The 23495-nt window shown below is 36.2% G+C and overlaps 1 protein-coding gene across 1 annotated transcript in view; it reads right to left on the minus strand.

The window, feature by feature from the left end:
* DNER (delta/notch like EGF repeat containing) overlaps window positions 1–23495 on the minus strand; it is a 107367-nt gene that overhangs the window by 25737 nt on the left and 58135 nt on the right. Inside the window, exons 5-7 of the mRNA XM_058812316.1 lie at window positions 10299–10444; window positions 4601–4754; window positions 2550–2663 (exon numbers count right to left, since the gene is read on the minus strand). Coding sequence (XP_058668299.1) covers window positions 2550–2663; window positions 4601–4754; window positions 10299–10444 — 414 coding nt within the window. The remainder of the gene's footprint in view (window positions 1–2549; window positions 2664–4600; window positions 4755–10298; window positions 10445–23495) is intronic.

The raw sequence follows: 23495 nt of genomic DNA on the forward strand, positions 1-23495 counted from the left end.
CAAATTTGTAAAGAGAGGAGCAGTACCCCAAGCAGTTTAAATAAAATCTATTAATGTTACTGTCAGTACAATAGTGTGTTATACACTGCAATAAGTGGAAGAAAACAAGAGGAGATATTTAAGAGTGATAAGGATGGAATGATTCTGAATATAAATTTCAAATATTCATTTTCATGCTTACTACATGTAGGGTTTTAGAATGCCTAGAAATTCATTTGCATGATCATTTGAAATTAATATTTACTAAATGTATGTTTATTAACATAAAATTAATAAAACAATCAAAGATCCCTATCCGACTGTAAGCAAGTACAAGATCCAAACATTATTTAGAAAGCGACAGTGTCAAAATTTTAAACAAATTCTTTGGTCTTCAGTATTGCTTAAGCTTCTTCACTACAAATTCAAGTCTAAAATCCAATTTTCTCTTTACAGGTGATTCCACAACATCATATAGGAGCTTATTTTCTGACATATTTTGTATATTAAAACCTACAGTGCATCCTACAGAAAATGAACTCTGTAAGCATAATGAAATTTTCTTCACTAAAGGACTCTTAAGACAGTAAAATTGTCTAAAGAGTCATCAAGAATTGTTCACATCTGAGGTAGGCTGCTTTTTCAAGGCCTCAGGTTTAGCTTTCTGTCAGTTATCGTGCACTTTTTCATGAACTACAGATCTCGTTTGTAAAAGAAATGCACAATCTCAAGATCATTCTTCATTGTTTCCATGTGATTCCTTCATCTGTCATCTTTTTCTTTTCCTTGTGTGATAGCTTCTGCATTTTGTTATCCTTTTCCAAGATGTATTCTATCTGCAGACTGTAGTTCCTACACAAACATAAGCTCCTTGGTTACCTTTCCCCACAGTGACAGAAAGAAAAGCCTTTTCTCAACAAGCAATTGCCATTAAGCAGAGCAGAGTAGCAGCAGAGCAAGAGACCTCACTTAAATTAGAAAATTGGAGGTTGGCAGGAAAATTTGCAAGTTACTGCATCTGCAATTTTCAACTAACTACTCTGTTGTATTTACAAAAATCACTGAATCTCTTCAGAGATTAAAGCCCAAACAAAAGCTCCCAAATTATGCCTCTGTGAAAGGATAACACCTCAAAAGATGTAAGAATGATCAAGGGACAGGCATTAGTAAACTTAGACAATATATTTTGTTAAATCAACTTTCTGTCCTTTCACAAGCTATCTGAATTCTTCAGCTCATTGACATTAGACCTTCCAGAACACAATGAAGAAGCAACAGTGCCTGGCCCTGCAGGGCCCTGAGCCCAGCAGTGACCCTGCCCGTGGGCACCAGGAGTGAGGCTGGGCCATGATCAGCATATTCATTAACAGGGCAGCAGGAGAGCAGTTAATGAGCCACACACAGAAACACGTATGGCAGACATAAAACAACCAAAAATCTCAGTAGTTGCTCTTCCCAACATTATTGGAAAGATCATTGCCTGCACTGCTGTCTTAAAGATTCTTGAACATTCCTTTCAGATTCTTGAATCTTCCTGAAAGATTTCTTTGGGAAATTGCAAGTTAATTATAGACCAAGTCTAACATCTAATATTTTTTCTCCTGAATTTCACTACTATTTTTAAGGGAAACAATTTCCAAGAATTTTCCACATGCAGGATCTGCATGCCTGTCAATATGTCAGTTTCAACACAGCAGTTAAGTGTTAAAGCATAGCACTCTAGAAAAGCAAGGAATCAGCCTGAAGAAACTACAAATAATCTTCATTATTAAGCACATAGATATTACCAGAGCAGCTATCAAAGATTTACACCCTTACAGCAAGCATTAAAGTACTGGTAGAACAAAACCAACATCCACAGATCAAGGAAGGACAGAAGTATAATTAGCTCAAAGTTCCAATCTTAATTATAAATAACTAATAGGAGGCTTCATAATTGAAAACTTCCACTCATGATAATTTTTTCATGCGCAATTTAGGGATCTGTCATTGCAGTCAGCACAGTGTTATGAAAGAACACTCTGGCATTGGGGTGTCCTTGTTTCACATTTACAAGATTTACCAGTGAGAATCAGTGAGAAGCTTTCATGTCAAGAAAGGAATATGTCCAAATGGAAAGGAGAATTAATTAAAACTTTTGGGGATTGAAATAATTCCTTTAGTTATTACTTTTACACACATTTTAGCCAACTGGCCCATGTGCAGAAAAGTGCAAATATTATAAGGGAGACATCTTTTTCTCACCCATTTAGTGGACAACATAAAAATCAGATCACATCCTGAGTCTCCTCAAATTCACCATTCTCATCAGTGCTGGAGTCTGATTTCTACTGTAGAAATAAAGAACATTTCCGCACCACATATACACTGAAATACTAAACTCCTACAACACTTCATATCCTGCTGCTGATTATCCAAAATTTCTCATCTCATTGTCTTTTCTGCCTACAATTACAAGCTAAGGCACAATTAAAAAAAAAATATATACATTTCTACATGTCACTATAATTGAAAATTTAGAGTAAAAACAGCACTTTCTATGAGGTACTAGAGAGGAGTTTGCTGGTTACCTTCAGGGCACTGACAGCTGAATCCATTGAGGTGGGATGAGCAGGTCCCCCCATTCTGGCACGGCTGCTGGCTGCAATGATCAATCTCTGACTGGCACAGCTCTCCAGTGTAACCTACAAAAAGGCTCACAATATTCAGAATATGGAGCAAAAACAAGGGCTTACCACTAAACATAGTGCTCAGCCAGCCAAGTAGTACCATTATTTTTCTTGAATCAAATTAACCAATATAAGCAATAGAATCTAGGACAGTCTCTCATTCCTTACAAAATGAGATTTCTAATTAAAATGTATACTTCATGAGAGAAGCATACAAAACCAGCAGAATTCTAGAGACTTCATCTGTTGTATTTTACCAACAGCAATATTCTGACATCACTAGTGAATTGGCAATAGATATTGGGTCCTCACTGGTACTCATAGAACCAAAAAAATAAAGTCATTTTGGTATGGCTTTCCAATGCAAATAGAATCCCAAGTCAATAATCTCTAGCAAGGCTTTAAACAGAACTTAACACTGTGAATTATTTGTGCATATGCTGAATGTCTGTCATTTGCTCCTACTTCTGGGCTTCAAGAAGAGTGTTTATTTTAAGTGGGAGCTGTGAAGAACTGCTCAGCACAGTTGCAAACTCTTCCAAATATGCTTCTATAAGTTCACAAGCTACAGATTGTGTGTACTGTACTATTTGACCATAAGTTTGCTTTGTTCCATATGTCTGATGTCTGTAACACATCCCCAAAAAATGAACAAACTTAAAATACAATCTAAATTATTCTACACTCCATACCTAAATTTCATAACAAATACCACACATTCCCCTTTTCTAATTTTTAATTACTTCCAAGAAAATATCTTGGATGCATGACTGAGGAAAAAACCACATGCTACATCCAGGCACATCTTATTTTTTTTAAAAGGAACCCTACAAAAAATTATTAATAATCTTCCATAATGAGCATATTTAACCAAATGGCTGGTGTTAAAGGCTAGTAAGCAATGATTATCACTGCTATGAACAGATGTAGAAGAGAAAGACCCCCAAGGTGAGATAGAGGACATACCTGCACAGGATTTAGCTGATGCAAGGGAGAAAAAGGAAAATAAAGTAGAAATCCCTCCCCCCCAAAAATTAAACAATTTGAGGGGGAAACACCTATGGTTTTATGAAATAATTATCTTTAATGCAATCATTTATAAATAAAATATGTCCTATCTTATTACCACCTATAGGGCATGTTTTGTCCATCTGAAAGAGAATATGATTTAGGAATAGCATCCCAAATATGTTACAGGGACTAGAAATGCAGAGGCACTAAACAGTCCCCAGAGAAAGGGGGGAAAAGCAGTTTTTTGTGAGATACACACTAAGAATCATTACAACTCTACCTTTTGTGCTGACATTTAACTTCATAACATTTCCTTCTACCAGAATTTGGGAAACATGATCATGTTCACATATAAATGTTTCTGAAACTTGCATAGGGAGACACATAGGATAATTAAACTCTTACCTTCAATTTTCTTTAATGTTTTTCATATGGAATTAATATTTTTTTAGAAATTCAAAGTTAAATGACAACAGTTAGTTTTCCAGACTGTTTTTAGTGTGTGGACACACATTTTGGTGGATACAATAATTATGGGTAAAACACAAACCACTGAACTTAAAAATGATTGAGCCATTTGAATGACATTAGACATTTGATATTAAAAAAAATAATAAGATTTAAAAAACCCAAAAAGCTAAACCTATGTGGTGGTCACAGAACACTTCTGGGAGAAAAAAAAGCTGATGTAAACTAAATTTTCCTCCTGTGTTTTTAGTAGGTAAAGTTCCACTAGTTATGATTAATTCCCTCACAGGGCTAAGGTTCAGACATGTGCTTTCTGTGGCATTTTTCACCAGTGAAGAACCTTCCACTGCCCTTATGTTGTTGTTGCAGTTTCTGTCTGTTCTGGTATCAGAAGTTTCACAGTTCACTGCTCTGCAAAGAGAGATGCACCAAATGTCAACCAAAGCTGCATTATTCAGGAATTCAAAACCTACCAGGCAGGCAGCTGCAGGTGAAATTGTTCCTGTCGTGTTTCTGTGCTACATCAGTGCAGGTTGCATTGTTCTGGCAAGGTTGGCTCTGACAGGCATCAAATTCTTCACACAGGGAACCCTTATATGCATCTTCACACTCACAAAAAAATGTTGCCTAAAAACAAAGAGGATATGTACTTCACAATAAATTTTCAAAGATTATGCTTTCATTTTATACACTTCTGAACAAAGATGGTTTGGTTTTCCTGTTCATAACAACAGTAGTTGCTATAAATACATCAACTGAACAAAGTTACTCCTTGAAATACTAAACCTGCACCAATTCTTCAGCTTAAATTTTTAATGATGTTGGGTCATTTCATCTAGACAAGGAGTCTGGGATCAGATCCATAATATCTAAATCATTATACATTTTTTCTTCTATTCCAGAAATTAGATTTATAGGCTGAAATAAATGTCAGAATCAATAATGTGCAGATTTACTGCAACAAAGTCCTGTTACAGATATGCACTCTCTACATGACAAGCTCCCAGAGTGGTACTTCAGCAGTAACACTCCCTTTAAATTCTGTTAAAATATGTCTTCTTCTGAGTGCATTCATTACCTTTTCCAAACTTTGCTGTTTAATAAAAATCAAGACCACTACACCTCTTAAAGGCTTAAAGTACCTTCAGGAGGCATGATATGGCACATTTTTGTTAGCAATAAAATTATTCAAATCAGATTTAAAAACTCTTTAGGTGACTAAGATTGTTAAGGAAGTCTCCAAGAAAAGCAGCAAGGAAAGCTCTCTCCTCTCTGGTATGCATTTAGATGAGATCTGAATCTTTGTTCTTCAAACACTAGATGGCAACATCACTCACTCTCAGCTGTCCCAAAGCCAGACCTTCAGTGCTGGAACGCAGCTGTCCCATGCACAAACACTGGAATGCAAAGTGCAGAACACGCATGGAACTAGAAACAAAGAGATGGGGGCTTCTGGCTTTACTTCATATGAATAATCAGCTGTGACTTAAGTAGAAAATAATCATCTTCACCTAAATAAAAACTTCACTCAGTAAACTCCAGATTCCACTCTTCTTTACAACTATCACACTGGCAGAGTTACACAAGAATAAATATGATACATCTTCAAAACTCAAATCCATGACTATGTTATTCATCAGGAGTGCCAGAAGCCCTTCTTAAGTGTACAGCCTACACATGTTCTGGAATTCACCCCAACCTCTTCACCAAACAGCTCTGAGTATCTCACACACCAATGACAGGTTTCCAAAAAAGGCTGTAGTTCAACAGAAAGGAAAGACAGTCAAGCAAGAGAGAATCAAAATTATTATACTCACATAGCACAGTAACTATCTTTAAAGTTTTATCCAAGAGTTTGATATAGGGATCAATTTACCATAAAGAGTATTAACAAAATGGTGTTTGAAAGCTGTAAAAGAAAAGCATTTTAACACTTCAGTCTGAAATATCTGATGACAGGTAACAGTTCTGAGATGCTGACAAGTTATTCTGTGGAGAAGATTAGGTTATGATCGCTTCCCCAATTGATATTACTTTTTTTTTTCCTGAATAGATAACATGCACCAGTATTTTTGATCCAAACTGAGTCAAGAAGCAGCTCCACACTGTCACTATGCTAGAATTAATGTCAGTAAAAACTTCAAAATTATCTACTATCAATCAAAAGATCATCTATTTTACTTGATTAAGTGCAAATATATAGTATAATTTTGGATGGCAATAAAATAAATTTTTAAAATAATTTGCTATATATATAGCAATCATAAAAATAGCTGGAATATAGTACTTTTTTGCTAGTCTAGTTAGGAGAGTAATAAATCCTTTTTTCACTATGGCAAAGAAGTTAAGATGGCCAGAAAAAAACTAACGTCTACTTTCTCTTACTGAGAAAGGCTTTCAGTATTTAGTACAACTCAGAGTGAGTTACTATAACATTTGAGCAAAATATTGCATGATAATTACATACTTCAGAGCATGCTGTACTTAGGAAAATAAGTCCATATGCAGGACAGCATACCTTCAGGTATACATGAGGGGTTTTATAATTTGACCTTTAACAGATTATTATCAAATGGATCTGTCCCAAAGCTTTCAGCTTGCATAGAAGACATGGAAATGATAGCTATTCACTTCAATGTATTATTTCTCTGTGCTGGCAGAGGCCAGATATTTTTTGTGTAAAATTTTGTGAAATGGATTCTAAATCTAGCAATAAAAAGTTATACTTAGACAGTCAGCCCATCCATATTTTTTATGGGAGAGTCAAAGTTATGAAACAGAGGAATATGTGAGAGAAACAACCTGTTATGTAAGCAGAATTGTGGCACTCACAATCAGTGTATGGACCAAGTTCACTTCAAAATCTTACATGAAATCAGAAATTCACACCAGGCAAATCTCTCTCCTTTGGGTTAACACCAAAACATGTCTCTTCCATTAACTGTTAACTCATCGTGGTGTAAAGGCAAATAGTTGAATGTGAGAGTGGTATTTATATTGTGATGATGCCAAGACCAGTGCTGTACTTCTGACACATTCCTGTTTCCCTTGTGGAGAAGTGGAAGTGGAGAAGTTGCCACAAAACAGGCACAAAGCTCATACAAAGGAAGGAAGAGGCATCACTTGATCTCAGCATCACCTCACTGCACAGAACTTCACTCAAGGTGATGAATTTTATCTTCCATTCAAAAGCAGCAATAATTGAAAAGAAAACTTTGCATTAGAACTTTGCTTTTCATAACCACACTCTATAAAAAGCATCTAGCTGAGTAGAACTCAGGTTATAGATCAGCAAGGAATGAGTGAAAACTGGCCAAGACTCCCAGGTTAGACCAGAATTCATTTGTTTATAGTTAAATGCACTCTATACATAACAGTAAACCCCTGTGCTTATATCACTGCAGATTGTTAACTTCATTTAAATTTCCCAATAAGCAGATGTGTTCCTACATTCTTTTACACACTACTAGATTTGAAATAAAACTATGAAGTACATAAAAGCTCAAAGACAGCCATTAATCTTCTTGGCACTGGAAGCAATGACTACAGCCAGCAGAGCTCTGAGCTTGCTCATGGCATTGGGCCTTTTATGCATTCTTCTAAGAAGTTGCTTTGCATCCTGCAAGACCAGATTGTGCAAAACCAGAATGAATTATGGATAAAAACAAACAGCAAATCACAAAGGGCGCATTTTAAATTTAAAGAAAATTAAAGTTTATGTTCTGCAAAAAGAAGTGCCTTGTGGGAAACAGACCATGGTTGTCATGTCAAGCATGCAATTTTGGCAGCCACTTGCTCCATCATTAGGGAAATCATCAAGACATTTTAAAGTACATCTCACATAATTTCAGTTAGACTATGGCAAAAACATTCTACTTAATGAAATATGCCCTTCTATTTTTATTTTATGCTGGGCATGAATCGGGGTCCTATCTGAAGTTCTCTGATGCACCTAATAGCCAAAAGAGCAAGGAAAGCTCATGGATTTAGAAACACAGGACAGGCAAAAAGACAACATGGCATTTTAATTCCCCTGGAGTAGCAGGCTGGATATAAATTAACTTCTTTTTGGTCACTGTATTTGATGTTCTAGCAAGCTACCCCAGCCCAGCAGGCACCTAGCACAGGTTTGATGGCATTTGAGAGGAACACTGGGAGCGTTCCTCATTTATTCAAGTTCTAGAAAACTCAGGAGCAGTTAATGACAGCAAAAATAGAAGCAATTGCATGTCTGAAGTTAAAATTTTATTTGAAGATATTTATATATCTTTAATGGTCATATAAATATATTTACATAATTTTTATAAATTTTTTATATTTAGAAATTTTCTGGTTATTAGGTTCAGAGAAAGAGTAGTGATAAGATAAAAACAACCCTAATTTTTTCTATTCACTTGCCAAGGAACGCAGCAGCCTGCATGTGCACAAGGCAGGGCTCTCTCATCACTCACTGTTCTGCTTTTAACATAGAAAGCTTCCAATGTCAAGATTACAGCTAGAAACATACAGATACTGGTTCATCTTTGTTTTGAGTTAAATAATTGCCTCTCGTTCTTGCTGTGAAGTCAATCTGTCTTTTTTAAAGAAAAAATTACTTTATTTGCAACATCTTAAAAGGTTAATAACACATGGATAATTATTAGAGGCCATATATGCTTTTCCCTTAATACAGAAATGCATTAATTCTTCTGCATAGATATAGGAAACAATTTATTCTTATTTGGTAACATCACATGCAACAAGAGAAAGAAATTAGAGTCATATTGGACAAACAACATGAAAATATATTAAATGAGGCAATGTATCAAAAGATATAACACTCAAATTGACAAATAATGGAAAAAGACAAAATTCTGATATGCTGTTATGCATAGTAAACTTGAACATATTATTTATGTAAGTCAAATTGAAAATACTCACTTTATAAAATAAAAATGATAAATAGAGTAAAGGACAAAAACTAAACTGGACTATGAAATACGACACTGTATGTGAATGAATAATTTATTTGGATACCAGCCAGCTGGTATAGTAAAGCAGCATTTATTTCTAAATTCATCTTGCAATAATTATGTTCACACATTACCTCAAGCATTTTACAAATTCATTTTTGAGAAATAAAACAGATAATTATTCCAGATGTTAGTACTGCCATGTATGTATAGATTACTGTGGCAATTTAATTATTGTTGTTACAATTCAAAACACCATTTTCTATCAAACATGCTTATTGAGAATTTAAATCAGAAAATGGTAGCAGATGAACTACAAGTGAATTCACTCAATATGCCAAATTTTTTGTGCTCACAGCAGGCTCACAGCTGTTAATATTTACTCAACAGTTACTACTGCTTTTATCTCCCAAATGAATAATATAAAACCAAAGATTAAGTGTGCATATTTGTGCTGTAAATGACTTTCAATCCATGAAATAAGAAATAATATGTATAGAAGGTAACAGAGTATACAGTATCTAAATCACAAAAGCCCAGTCTGGTTTTGTAAAAGCAGAATAGACTACAAATTTGACAGATTTGGTTCTTATTTTCTTATGTTGCTATATCACACAAAATCCCCAGGGTCCAGTGGAATTGCCATTGTAATCCCTAATGCAGTATTATGTAAAGGACAAAGCTGTACAGGAAACCTTGCAACCACTATCAAATTACTCCATTCTGCTTCTTATAATTATGGTCTGGTAATTTCATTGCACTGGTGAGTCTACTCTGAGTAAGCAGTTACTAAGAGGTGGAGAGAGAAGCACTAGATTAAAGCTGACCTAAAACCTATGACAAAGTTGAGAACTTCACAAATCTGAGCACATTGGTCTGGCGAGTGGAGATCCCAAGTGCCCACACCATGGTCCTCCTTTAGGGAATCTTTCTTCTGCAGTGACTCTAAGATGCAGAACAAATTCCCTTACACCTGATTTGAACCATTGTTTTTATTGCCAGGACAGGGTATGAATCTCTACATCCGTTTCTGTTATTTTCTTACTTCAAGCACTTGATTTTCAGGTGTAGCAGATAAATATTGTTATTTAGTAGCAAATGTGATATGTCAGTGCCTGTTCCACAGCTGCAAGGTATAAACACCAAGGACAATTTGCGCTGTGTTTCAATTATCACGGAATTGCCACATTACAGGAATGTCTTGGTGAGCTGGCCTTACCTCATCTGGCCTGGTGATGCATTTCCCTTTGCCTGAGCATGGGAAGTTGTCTGGATGGCTCACCACAGGCGTGCAGGTACTCACTTTCACCACCACAGTCAGGCGCAGAGCCACAATGCACTTGGTAACTGAATCATTCAAAAATCCTTTTTAAAAAACAAAAGAAAATATTCTTATTATATGACAAAATAAGCTGATACTGTTAATGCTCTGCAGCTAGATGAACAAATAAAACTGATTTGAAATAAACTGGCAACTAAGAAGAAAATTGCTCATATTTAATACACACCTCTGACTGCAAGCCACGTAAATACAAATTAAAATACAATTTGGAGACAAACCTCATTATATTGATTTTAAAAAGGAAGACAGGATGGTGAAACAGATCTATTTCCTGAGCTCAAACCTACATTTTTTATTTTTCAAAAATAAATGCTTTTGCCTGCTACTTTTTGAAAAGTTAAAATATATATTTAATTTCTTTAACGACAAGGAACATGAAAATAAAATTTTGTGGAGAAATTCATTTGAATGAATTCATAAAAGTTACTTTCAGAGCTAAAAAGCAGCCAGATTCCCTACATTGGTAAAAGATGGAGAATCCCTTTTGTTTTCTATGAAGTTTGCATGAATATACTTATACCACTTGACAGCATTTCTTTGTGTATTTGCAATACAAGTATTATTGAATGTCTGATCTGATGTCTCTATAAGCTGATATGGCAGGTAAAGGTGAACTAAACATGGAAATAGGAACACTGGACAAGGAACAGGAAGATTAATGAATCCCTGGCTAGCACCTGCAATTACATGGAAGGCAAAAAATTGTGGTTGGTAGCTATTAAAAAACACCAGAGCATAAAAACTTCACTATCACACATACTCCTAACAGATTTATCTGAAAAATAAAAGAAGGACGACAGGAAAGATAAAATGGGGCACGCACACAGTCCATGACATATGGGATAAAGTCAGAGTCCTTGTGAAAACACACAGCCCCTGGTCCTGTACTTGTGCTTGAGCTGCCTCGTTCCAGCACTCTGATTAGAGTCCTGGACCACAGCCCTTCCATTTAATGGTTTTGTTTAAGGAGAATAAATGTGCACTGACACAAAAATGTGGGTTTGGTACAGTGTGTATATACTGCATGCAGAATTTATGCATAAAAACCACCAAAGATCCTTCCATAAACTGTCAAACCTTGATTTCACTATCCTCCATGTAGGCAGACTACAAAGAGTCTGTAGTGCCAAAATGGAATGTTGCAGGCACAAAGCCATTCTATGATTCCTCTTTTCTTTAGAAAATATAGACAGAATTTAAGGAAAAATTGATGGGTTTTTTTTAAACAAATATCCTTAATTTTTAAAAGAACAACACTAGATGCAGTGTATGACATAGAATGTTTTTTCTTAGATTTTCCACTTTAAATTGCAAAATCCATTTACAGCCTAAACTTCTAAGGAGCTTCAAAGATGCAATTCAGCTTCTTGCATTACAAACTAGAGATAGCACAACATTTAGTCATGAGAAAAAAAATAAAACAAAGTATTTTTAATGAACAGGAAAAAACAAAAGTTTAATGAAACAGAGCTTAAAGTGAATTCTCTTTCAGAACAGCTGCTAAGCATTACTTACATTTTGCATATGGAAGTGTCAAGCATGACTAATTCTACAAATTCCACACAAAATCATGTGGAAGACTTGAATTCTTTGTTCTTCATTTTTAGATTTCACTTTTTTAAATGCTTCATTCCTTCAGCTGTTAGTTGTCTATGATCCCTAAATCCTGCCTTCAAACAGGAAAATCTTATGTCCTACATAGACACCACTGGCTTGAGTACAGCCTCTACAAGTTAGCTGAATGTTCTAAAGGATCAGATTAAAAAAAAAAAAAAAAACAAAAAACACATGTATTGGGTATAGTTCCAAATGCCTAATGGTCTGTTTTGGCTAGTGAAGATTATTGTAATCTGATGACCTCTTCAAAGCAAGCCAATTTATTCTGGCCTCATTACATACCCCATTTTTACCCATCTGTTCAAAGATGCAGCCAGAATTTTTCTTTAACAATTGAATGCAATTGTCATTGGCAGTCATGCAATTATATGTGAATGCTTGGAAGAATGTGGTATTTAGAAAATGTCTTTGGGTTCACATTTCCTTGTCTGAAGCAGATTGTTACATATTCTTCAGGACAGTTCCCTAAAGAAATATTAAATCAACCTTCTTTGTACTTTGAATCTTGTTACTATTTTGGTATCAAAAGCCCTTAGGCAAACCACTGAAAAAATCATTATTCTCTCTAGAATGCCACACATTTTCCTGTGAATTCTAATTATCTCACCTAATTTGTAAATACTAGAAACATACAAACATGGGTATTTATTTTCACTTTATAGAAGTTACATATAATGTTCTGAGATCTCTAGGTTTTATGGCTAAAAGAAGCTTGCCTGACCATCTAAATATAACACCCTGCTCAACTCAGGTCATAGCACTTCAATTAATTCTTTCCCCAATTCCCATAACAGCAACTGAACTACAGTGAGTTTTAAGTTCTATTTTTAACTTCTAGATGGGAGAATAATTTCAGAACCATATTTACAGCTCCTTTCATCTCAGGTCTGGGGAAATATATTACAGCAGTTTATACCAAAAGGTAATTTTGTTCAGTTCAACCTTGCTGGTTTTCTAAAGCCAGTTAAAACATAATGGCATCAAAGCATTTTTAGTTGCAGAATTCAGGGTTGAGTTATTTACAGTAATATAACGGAAACAATTCTCAAGCCCAGTAAATCATAATGTGATGTGAGTAGTCATAGATTGCAGAGGAGGCATTTTCAAGCTTTCTGCACACACATTTGGTAGTCTGGGAAATGCCTGGACAATTTCCTTGGCAGAAAGCATGGTAAAATACACTACAGCTCCTTCCTCCCTGGCAGTTCCACACACATATGTCTAGGAGCACGAGGTATGGGTGTTCCTGTTTCACTCACATCAAGAAAGTTAAGAATGAAAAAAAAGGAATAAAGTTAAACTAAAAGAGGACAGGTGTCATCATTATGTCCAGATACTTTCAGAAGATCATATTATGCCATTCAGATTACCAGTGCTCAAACATTGAGTATATGCCTTCTAGACTAGACAAACTTATTTGCTTCCCCCACAAGCCCCATTTCTGAGCAATACCTTCCTTCTAAACACAGCAGTCTGAGCTCAGTGAGCTGGTCCACAGTGGACAGTCAAAATAGGGAAGACTGAAGCTAACAGATCACCAAGAAGGTTATCATACTGCATATAATGTCAGCAAAACACTTCACTAGAAATCATTCACTAACTCTTGTTATGCACCCCACATGTTCTGACACACACCAACGCCTTTTGCATTTGGCTCAAATGTATCTCTGTATTCTACACAATGAATACATGCATTCCAAAGACATACACCTTTGTTTGAAACAGTAGATTATCCTTTTAGTTCCACTTCACAGAAGAGTAGATCTTTGAGTTCACCTAAAGGTTTCTTGGATGAGTGAGAATGACTGCCAAGGCAGGATTGGGCACTCACAACAAAATATCAGTCCTCAAGTTTTCAACTTATTTTTAGCCTGGTTTCCCAAGGAAATGAGACAGCAGTGGGATGTCTATCAGTTTCCATCTGTTCTCTTTTTCTCTCTCAACACTTTCCCACACCAAAAGCTTTTGGGGTCAGTAGCCAACTTCAACATTTTGCAAAGCAGTGAAGTTCTCAAAGACACTAAGTACCTACAGCTCCCCTGCACAGCAAGCAGCCCTTGCACCAAGGGCATTGGTAAGTCAAGATGGTAGGAAAACTAAAAAGGGCCCCAGAATAAGGTGATGTAGATTCTCCACCCCATTCCCCATGTACAGTACAGTCAGCTATTCATTATTTGGAAAATGGGAAACTGAGATATCATTAAACGGAAGAAAAACAGATCATATCAGTCCTTCAGGATCAAAGCAGCAGTACTTGGTGTGCCTGCACCACATCTTCAGTTCTTGTCATGCAGTAACATAGCCAAGCTGTGATACTTCCAGATCAGATTTCAGCTTCTAGAGAAAACACTGCTGTTTCAGAGCAGAATGAGCATCCTTTATAAACTTTACGGGTCCAGGAGAGAAGCTACCTAAGTATATCTGATAGTTCATCCACACATGATGGAAAGTCATAGAAATAACCTAAAGTGTAAAAGAGTCCAGAGGAATTTTCTGTTTGAAGACATCTCTCCCCCACAAAAGAAAACATTATCCAGCAAGCTAAACAAGAGCGGTCAATATGCTGAACCTCTTTTTTTAATGGCCATTGAACTTTGCAGACATAAGAATACTTGAAAAAAGGAAGCTAGGAAAGAAAGAGAACTCTATGTTTATTACAGTACCCACCAGGAAAAAAAAAAAAAAAAAGGAATGAATTCTAGTTCTTCCTCCTAAAATGTTTGCTGTCCAAATTTTATCCAAAGATTATTTCACGTCCATGTCATGTGATATAACTAACATTCAATACCATGAAAATTATTATGAAAACAGAGGTCTGTACTAATCACCCACCATGCTTCAGAGTGCCTTCTTGGATCTAAGCATGAAGTTGGATATTTACTTTACCTATACGAACCGATTTCCCTCTTATGGCACTGTCTTATATCACAATCTCAAACAGTTTTCCATCAATCAAATCCAAGCAAGCTCAATCCTTCTCTTGTTCATACAAGCCATGTCCAACTCATTCTAGAGACCTAACAAATGAAAAAGCATGACCAGATGTTCTCGTGATGCACTCAATTCTGCAAATTTATCTTGACATGTTAAAGTAGTAGAGGCCTGCTTTTGATTTACAAATGGACAAACATTTACCCCCCCTCTCCATGACACTGATACTCAGGGTCATTAAGGCCTACCAATCCCCTCACGACCCTGACACCAATACTGTGCTACAGAATAGGAAAAATGGGTCAGGAATCCTTTCCTAGTTTACCTCAGGATGATTATCATACATAAGAAAATGAGAAGTGAGGAACAGGTAATCAATGCCATTTGCAATCTTTGATGCAGTACATCAGCGCCATCAGCACCGTACAGAACATCTGAGATCACTCTCTAACGATGCTGCTAGGCAACACAGCATCTGGGGATACAAAAATACAGCTGCAATAGCAAAATTGCTATTTTGTCCACAAATAGCACTATTTATAGGTGGCACAACTCTCCCAAATTCTATATAGATCAGCATGTTTACTGTGCTTTATTCACAGAAGCCTTGGTCAGATACTGCTTTTGAAAGTATATACAGATTCTAATGAGAATCAGTTCAAGAACTGTTTCAAATATTTTTTACAAGCTCATGTGAAACAGTAATTTAAAGAATTTTTCCTGGGAGGTGACTGAAAACCACCTCATCACATTCATTGTCTTCTCCAAGTCGCATTCATAGCCACAGTCAGTTTTAGATGGATCTGCTTTCTTCCTTTGCTACCAACAATAAAAACAGCCTGGGCTCCTACAATCAAACACTCTCTTCTCAAGTATAACCACTAAAAGGTAAGAGTGCTGCTGTTCAAGTTACATCCTCAGTAACAATCCTGCAGTTCTACCAGAGGCAGATGGACAATGATAGTGTTATACTGGTGTAAGAGAAAGCAAAATTTGGGTGTCAGAAAATTATTACCAAAACTTTGAGAAGAAACATTACACAGCTTGCCTTTCAAGCTGGAGCTCAGTTTTGCAGGACTGGTAGTAAAAATATATTTATGAACTGAGCAAAATAGTTTAATTCACTTAGCATAGCAAAGTCCCATGTTCCACTACATTTCCTCTATAACAAATGTCAATTTCTGAATTTCACTGTTACTTAAACAATTGTCCAACTTAATAACTTACCTGGACCAAACCCCATGACAGAATTATGAAAGAGTCAGCTAGCAGGAGTGCACTTCCTCTTACAAGGCCACTTGCATTCAGCTTATTAAGGAGCTGTGGCAGTAGCTTATTGTGACCTTCTCCCCCAGCTTCAAGGACTCTGCTTTCACAGTAGTGGTGAAAGCCCAGCAAAGAGTGACAAGACTATTCTTCTGAAACATTTCCTGTATCACAATTTCCCAGTGTATCTTTATTTGTCTGCATTTCAGCCAAGTTGCCAAGCTGGCACAGAACTATTTTGGGCCCAAATGTAGACCACTAGAAGCTCTGATTCCACACTTGGCAAATGCAGTTAAGTGTGGTGGAATACAAGTGACACAGCTGGGACTACACTAAGGGGAGCTGCAGAAGATGGGATGACAAGGTTGGCCAGGATATATCTCTAGGGACTGGTTCAACTGAGAGGCTCTATTAGTGGCTACCCTACTTTTAAATACACATTACAGCATGTAACACTACCAGCTGAAGATCTCAATGCATTTTACAAGCATTATTAAAACGTGTCTCACACTGGTGAGAAAATGTACCAGTTATGCACTGGTATCCATATTCCATGGATCAGGTTAAGCAGTATGTCCAAGATCTTATCATGCAAACAACCATGTGATCAACTTAAAATAAATGTATTGATCTTGTTTGCAAATTGGTCACAGAAGTCATATTTGAAGAAAAAGGAATCTTAAAATTAGAGAAACAAACAAAAGGTATTTCACCAAACATCACAAATTTGAGTAGATGAACCTCCAAGACAGACTAGAAAAATAATTTCCCACTATTACTTGCTAGAAATAGATGTTAATAGAAATTAATTTTGAATAATTTACTAATTTAATAAAGATTACTCTAAACTTATTTAAATGCTAGCTTAAAACATAATACAATGTATGAAAATAGTAACTACTCTGATGTTTACATCTACTTACATGTGAGATGAGGTACATGAAACTTGATCACAAAGGACAGGGTATTTATTTTATCATACTTACAAAGATACCCTTTTTTATATAGGCCAAAGCATTCTTCAGAATGGTTTGGATTTCAGCTGAATGCTGAAAGACCATCTTTTAAAATAAATCATTGAAATTAACACTTCACTACGCTTTTCTTGCAGTTCACACTTTGCTGCTGCTGCTATTGCTAACCAAAAGGCCATTTTCTGCAAGGTTAGCTCCTGTGCCCAAAACCCCAGGGAAATGTTCTGTTGAGCACAATGCTCAAATCTGCAGACAATAGGGCCCTTCCAGGCACATTACACACTTAAAATTGAGAACCCCACTCACTGGAGCAGTCATCAGCAACTCCCCCCAGCGAGGCCGCCTTGCACAAAAGGAGCAGAGCACGGACAGGGGCTCTGCACATCCCCACAGCATGTGCAGGGCACGGAGATTTAATTAGGTCCAGAGTGAAAGAGGGTTAAGTCAAACGACTGCAATATGCCCTGGACTGGGAGCTCACACAGATGCTCAGCTGAGACATGGCAACTTGTTAAAGCTAGAGTAACTTGATTACGTGGCTTTCAGTGAATTCAATTCACACATGTCCTATTATGAAATAAAATTGTCCTATTTAATTTTTTGCTTAAGTGAAAACAATTTCAAGATGCAGCAAACTGCTTTCTTTAGAAATGTGTGCATGTTTTAGAGGCCTGTAACAATAATAACCACATCTCAAAACCCCAGCTACAATTTGCCTCCTAATCTAAAATCTTATTTCCAGACAAGAGTTAGAAAAGACCAACTTGTTTCAAAATATCTCTCTCTATTATTTTTATTTCACATAGTATTTTTACACTGTTTCATTTTGCCTGTTCAATATAACTGCACAAATATTGGTGGTGACTACTCCTTAATGCATGTTAAAGTCTTGCAGGGAAACCCGTTGAATAATCAAAGAACAACAGAAGACCAAATAACTGCTCAGGGCAGAGTTAGAATAGAAAATACTTTGTTGCATTTGAAAGTCAGGATAGCATTTTGGATTGAAAAATATTATCCTTCCTGACATAGAACCATATGGCTCCCACATTTATTAAAAAGCAGCAGATATTTTGTGCATCAGAAGCCAAGCATTAATTTTCCTTTTTAAGCCAAACATCAAAAAGTTTTGTAGAATTCAAGCAAGCTGCCTTAGAGGTGTTGGCATTTGAATGGCATCAGTACTCTTCATCTCATCACAAAGATGCTAGAGCACCTATTTTCAAGTGAGTTTGTACAGCGACCAATTTTATTTAAGGAAATATTTTTTAAATACTTGATAATTATAGTTTAAAGCAGCTAATTATATTGTATTGATCTAAAAGGCTGGGCATCTTGGAGAACACCAGATGACATGCCAAGCAATGTCAACTGACAAGTCTACATCAGTATCTGTTTGCTGTGATGAAAATAAACATTATAATTTAAAGGTTGTGCTGGAGGACTTACTTTCTGTTCAGATAAAAATATTAATTCATATTAAATGTTAAACTTTCTACCTTATTATCTGCAAGGGTTTATCTGAGAAATAGCCATTTTGCTTATAAATGTCTTCCTTTGATTTTATAAGCAGACAATAAGCTAAAAAGCAAATGTAGCAACATCTCATAGAAGCTGCGTTGTAAGCAGCTGCTTAAGCAGCACGTGGAAGTGCTAAATAAAGCACAAAGTCTAAAAGCAAGTCGTTTCAAGCTACTTACTAGCATTATTTTTACAATTATATACAAATTTTCTATCATATTACCTATGGGAAAATGGAAGCAAAATACTAATGCCCAGCTGTTTGTTTTACTGTTTTTCTGAAGAAGCTCCCATCATTACTGCTTCAGCTCTGGGCACACTGAGGCAGAAGATAAATTTTACCAACATTTTATCATGAAAGCTGATAAGAAGATGATCTTTTTTCAACAGAGACAATATCCTAACAGCCATGTTAATGACTTGAAAACATAATTTCATTTTTTAATGTTGTTAGGAGAAAGAAAGGAAATAGGTTGCATGCACAGAGTCAGCAGCGCCAGCTCCACCTTCTTCATTATGCCCAAAACCTCCAGATAAACACTTCTTAAAACTAAGTAATAAACATACAATAATCAAATAACATGCCATTTTGTATTGGTATGAAAAGGGAAATGGTATGAAGCTGTCAGGGGAGGCTTAGGTCAGATATTAGGAAAAGATTTATCATCCAGAGGGTGTTGGGCACAGAACAGGCTGCCCAGGGCAGTGGCCACAGCACGAAGTCTGACAGAGTTCAAGTGTGCTTTCAGGCACAGGGTGGGATTCTTTGGGTGCCTTGTGCAGGGCCAGGAGTTGGATGATCCTGGTCAGTCCCTTCCAACTCAGATATTCTGTGATTCAATGAATTATTACTCAATCTCCAAATTCATTAGAGAGCAGCTCTGGTTGTTTTGTGTCCTAGCTGTTAACTGGACTGTTAAATATGTTCTGCTATCTGTACAGCCACACAGGTGGATATAGACCAGTTTTCCAAGCAGACTGGAAACTGTGTGAAATTAGACCTGCCTGACTGCAAGTCTGCCAGCCACAGGTGTACCTTGGATACACCTGAAGGGCAGAGCTGTTGCCTTAGTAAACAGGTATATTAATTTAGCACCAGGGTAAATTAACTGACTCATGAAGAAGCAGATGGTGTACAATCACTGTAAAACTTCTAAAATGTGAGCATTTAAAAAAAGGAAATGCTTTAATGCTTTTAGTCTACATTGGATTTGGATTTTTCAGTATTTTGACAGCAAACTATGTTCTCAAAATTAATGTTCCAGTTCTCAGTCACCGCGTGATAGCATGCTTGGATAAAAGAGATGCATGCAACAAATCATAAAGGATTTTTGTGGGAGATGCCGCACAAGCTAAGAATGTCCTTCAAAGTCCTTTTTTATTTTTTAAAGAAAAATGTTAATGCATAATTTTTTCTCAAGACAGCTATTATTTAATCAATTCAGTAAATCTTCTGCATTCACAACAATCTAGTATAGAAAAATATATACATGTTCCAAAATCCAGTGTATTATTCCCTGAAAGAGAGGACTGCACAGTGCTGGGTAGATTAGATTCCTCCCAAAACATATAATAAGCAGCAATTTCAACTCACCCCAGAGATCCTTAGCTGTAACTTATTAGCATTCATGAGAACTTTTGAAAGACTCCTCCACCAGCTGATGGTGCATCAGGGACCTCTTATCTCACTTTTTCAGACTTGTAAAATGTATTTCATCTGATTTCAATTTTTCGAGATATATTGCAATGAAGAATAGGTGTATGACTCTAACTATGTAAAGTTTTGCAGTTAACTCATTTTCAAAAATTCTAGCACCATTACTGCTAGCATGAATATATGAAGATCCAGAAATAAAACAAATACTGATGAGACATTTTATAAATATCATAAATAGTTAATGCAGGAATCACTCATTAACTTCAAAGAATATTGGGACAAAGAGTATGAATCTATAAGTCTAATTAATGGAAAGCCTGCCTTTTACTTCAATGTTTTTAATGTTGAACCCTTAATTTCCATCTCTTCTTTTAAGACACTATTAAATTCCTCCTGGTTCTCTTTTTGGCCAATTTCTTTGGCCAATCTTGATGCCCACCTAGAGCACTCCACAGAATAGACACTAAAAACATTTCCTGTTCAGAAATGCTCTTGATTAAACACCCTTTTTTTTAAATCTTGGTTTGAAAAGAAACATTGCTCCTGCAAACCATGAGCAGAGAGGAACAGCTCACCTGGCCTGTCCTACAGACCAACCACCTCATCACCACCTCTGTCTGGAGTCACCTGGCACTGAAAGCCACCAGCACCTTGGCTTGGGCCATGTGCTTCATCCTACTCAAATCCCCACAACTCACCTGCTCACTTCAAAGCCTGAGCCATACTGGGGTTTCTTCCCCCTTGGCTAATAGGTACACTCTCTAATAAAACATAAAAAATTAGTTTAGAAGACTGGCATGTGTGTAGTAGCAAATCTTAGAGAAACTTGTTAAAAATCCCCTGAGCAAAACATGGAAGGAATGTGCTACAGAATGTGCAAGGCAGCCTGCTGCTGGCCACAGCCAGGTCAGTGCTGTAATTAATCCACGTAATCCTGCTGCATAATCACAGCACCATCTCTCTGTCCTGCCCTGCAAGAGGCTGTTTGCAGATGCAGCAGCCATTTTATAAACCCCATCAGAGAACACAGAGTGCTCTTTTTGGGTGAGCTGTGCTGTGCTCTCCCCTTCATTCTCACACAGTGCAGGTACTGTCTCTGGGGTGAACAGCTCTGTGCTGACAGGGTCTATTTTTAGATCTCAAAAACAGCATTCTTCCCAACCTCTAGACACTGTGCCCTGAACCACATGATCAGCAAATCAGCACATTACTGCTGACTTCTGAGTCTTTTCAATCTTGTACAAACAACTTTAAAGTTGTGTCACCACAAGGTAACACAAAACAAATAATATTTCCCTAAATGTTTTATCTTTGATATAAATCACTTATTCAGAAAGAATTGCAAGAGGCAATTAAAGTACCTTGCTGAGTAACAAAACTTGGAAGGAACACAGTGAGAAATGACTCAAAAAGGATGTAGATCAAAAAGAGACACACACACAAAAAAGTCAAACCAAAAAATTCACCCATATCTTCCTCATTTTTCTTTTACAGTTCTATTCAGAAATTTTTTACAAGCCTAAAAAAGTGCCCTCATACAAAATTAACCAATTAAGAGAAGAAACCTTTAAAATTACACTTGAATAAACAGAAAAAGAGTTGGGGAAGGAGGAGGAAATTATATAAAGTAAATGTATCAACTGACATGGTCTGCAGCTTTACTGTGTGATTGCTTACAAAAACCTACACCATCTTGTGGCCTCCTCATATCATTCTAGCTTAAATAACATCAACAAAAGCACTGGCAACATTATTGGTTTTTTTAATATAAAATCACCCACTTTAACTTTTTGTACCTTTGAATAAGTTCTTCATGTCTATCGAGAGACATGGAAATTTGTCTATAAGAAAAACTTTATTCAAGTGACTTATTGAAAGCTAAATGATTAAAAACTTGCCAGGCACGTCAAATTGACAGACCTCTTCCACACATCTGGATCAAATCTGAAGTAAAGATCAAATTATTTTTCTATAAGTCTTGGCAGAATTATGGATTTCAGTTGAGTGAATACAAAATTCATTTTCACACCAAATAACTGAGTTACTTTTTAAGTAAATCACCCCAGACCTCCACTTCATTGGGCAAAAACTGATGATGGGAAGTAAGCAGAATATTTCCGTACAACTGAGAAGGAAATTCAGAGGCTCTTTCTTAAACTAAAAAATTCATGCCTTAGTTTCAGCAGCTGGAAAATTTTACAAAGAATTTCACTATCAGGAAATGAAAAACCAAAGAAAGTATTGAAAACCACATGGAAGTAAAGCAAGAGGTCTCAGAATACTTGTACTGCACAAAATAAGCCATTTTTGTGAAGTCAACCTTGTGTTATATTAATCTAGGAAAAGGTACATTTTCACCTCACGTCATCCAGCACACAATAAAAAAATTCAAAGAATCCCAGTGACAGAAATTCAGCTATAGAAATGAGAGGACAAGAAAAGCTATGAAAGAGTAACACAATACATATTTTAGTTATCTAAATCAATAACCTATGCTTTATGGATTGTACAGCCAAGTGGAGCTTTCACAGAGCAAGCTGGGCTCTCTGCTTAGGAGCTCAGACCAAGCTGTGCCTTTGGGCATTTTCACCACTGCATAAAAGCTACCAATTATCCTGTCTTCAGGATACTTTTATCATACATTAACTACCAAAAAGCAAATTCAAAAATTTATTCCAGACACATGAGAGGAAGGCTTTAACTCTGATAAATTAAATGCAAAATAAGATTAAAAGCGGGGGAAAAAAGCCTAAAACTAAGTCTCTTATAAAGAACAATAATGTTAAAAGAAAGTGGAAAATTATTTGAAGGAAATAAACATCACTAATGGAAACCACTGATGATAAGAAATAAATTATTCTACTAACAACCTTCAAGCAGTATCTTTAGAAAGTGACAGCTGAAAAAGGAGAGAACAAGGTACTACTTCTGTATTTAGGGATTTCCTGTATTGGCTATGAACTTGGAATTTTTCACCATGTTTCCACATCAGAATGTTTTTAATTTTACATTTATTAGCAGGGTAAGTTTTCAAATAACAATTGTAGCAGCTTATAGTTCCTTTAAAAATATGCATGCTTTCAAGCAGATAAAAATAAGTACTTTTAT

The sequence above is a fragment of the Ammospiza caudacuta genome, chromosome 11 (genome assembly GCF_027887145.1).
Source record: "Ammospiza caudacuta isolate bAmmCau1 chromosome 11, bAmmCau1.pri, whole genome shotgun sequence".
NCBI classification, from domain to species: Eukaryota; Metazoa; Chordata; class Aves; order Passeriformes; family Passerellidae; genus Ammospiza; species Ammospiza caudacuta.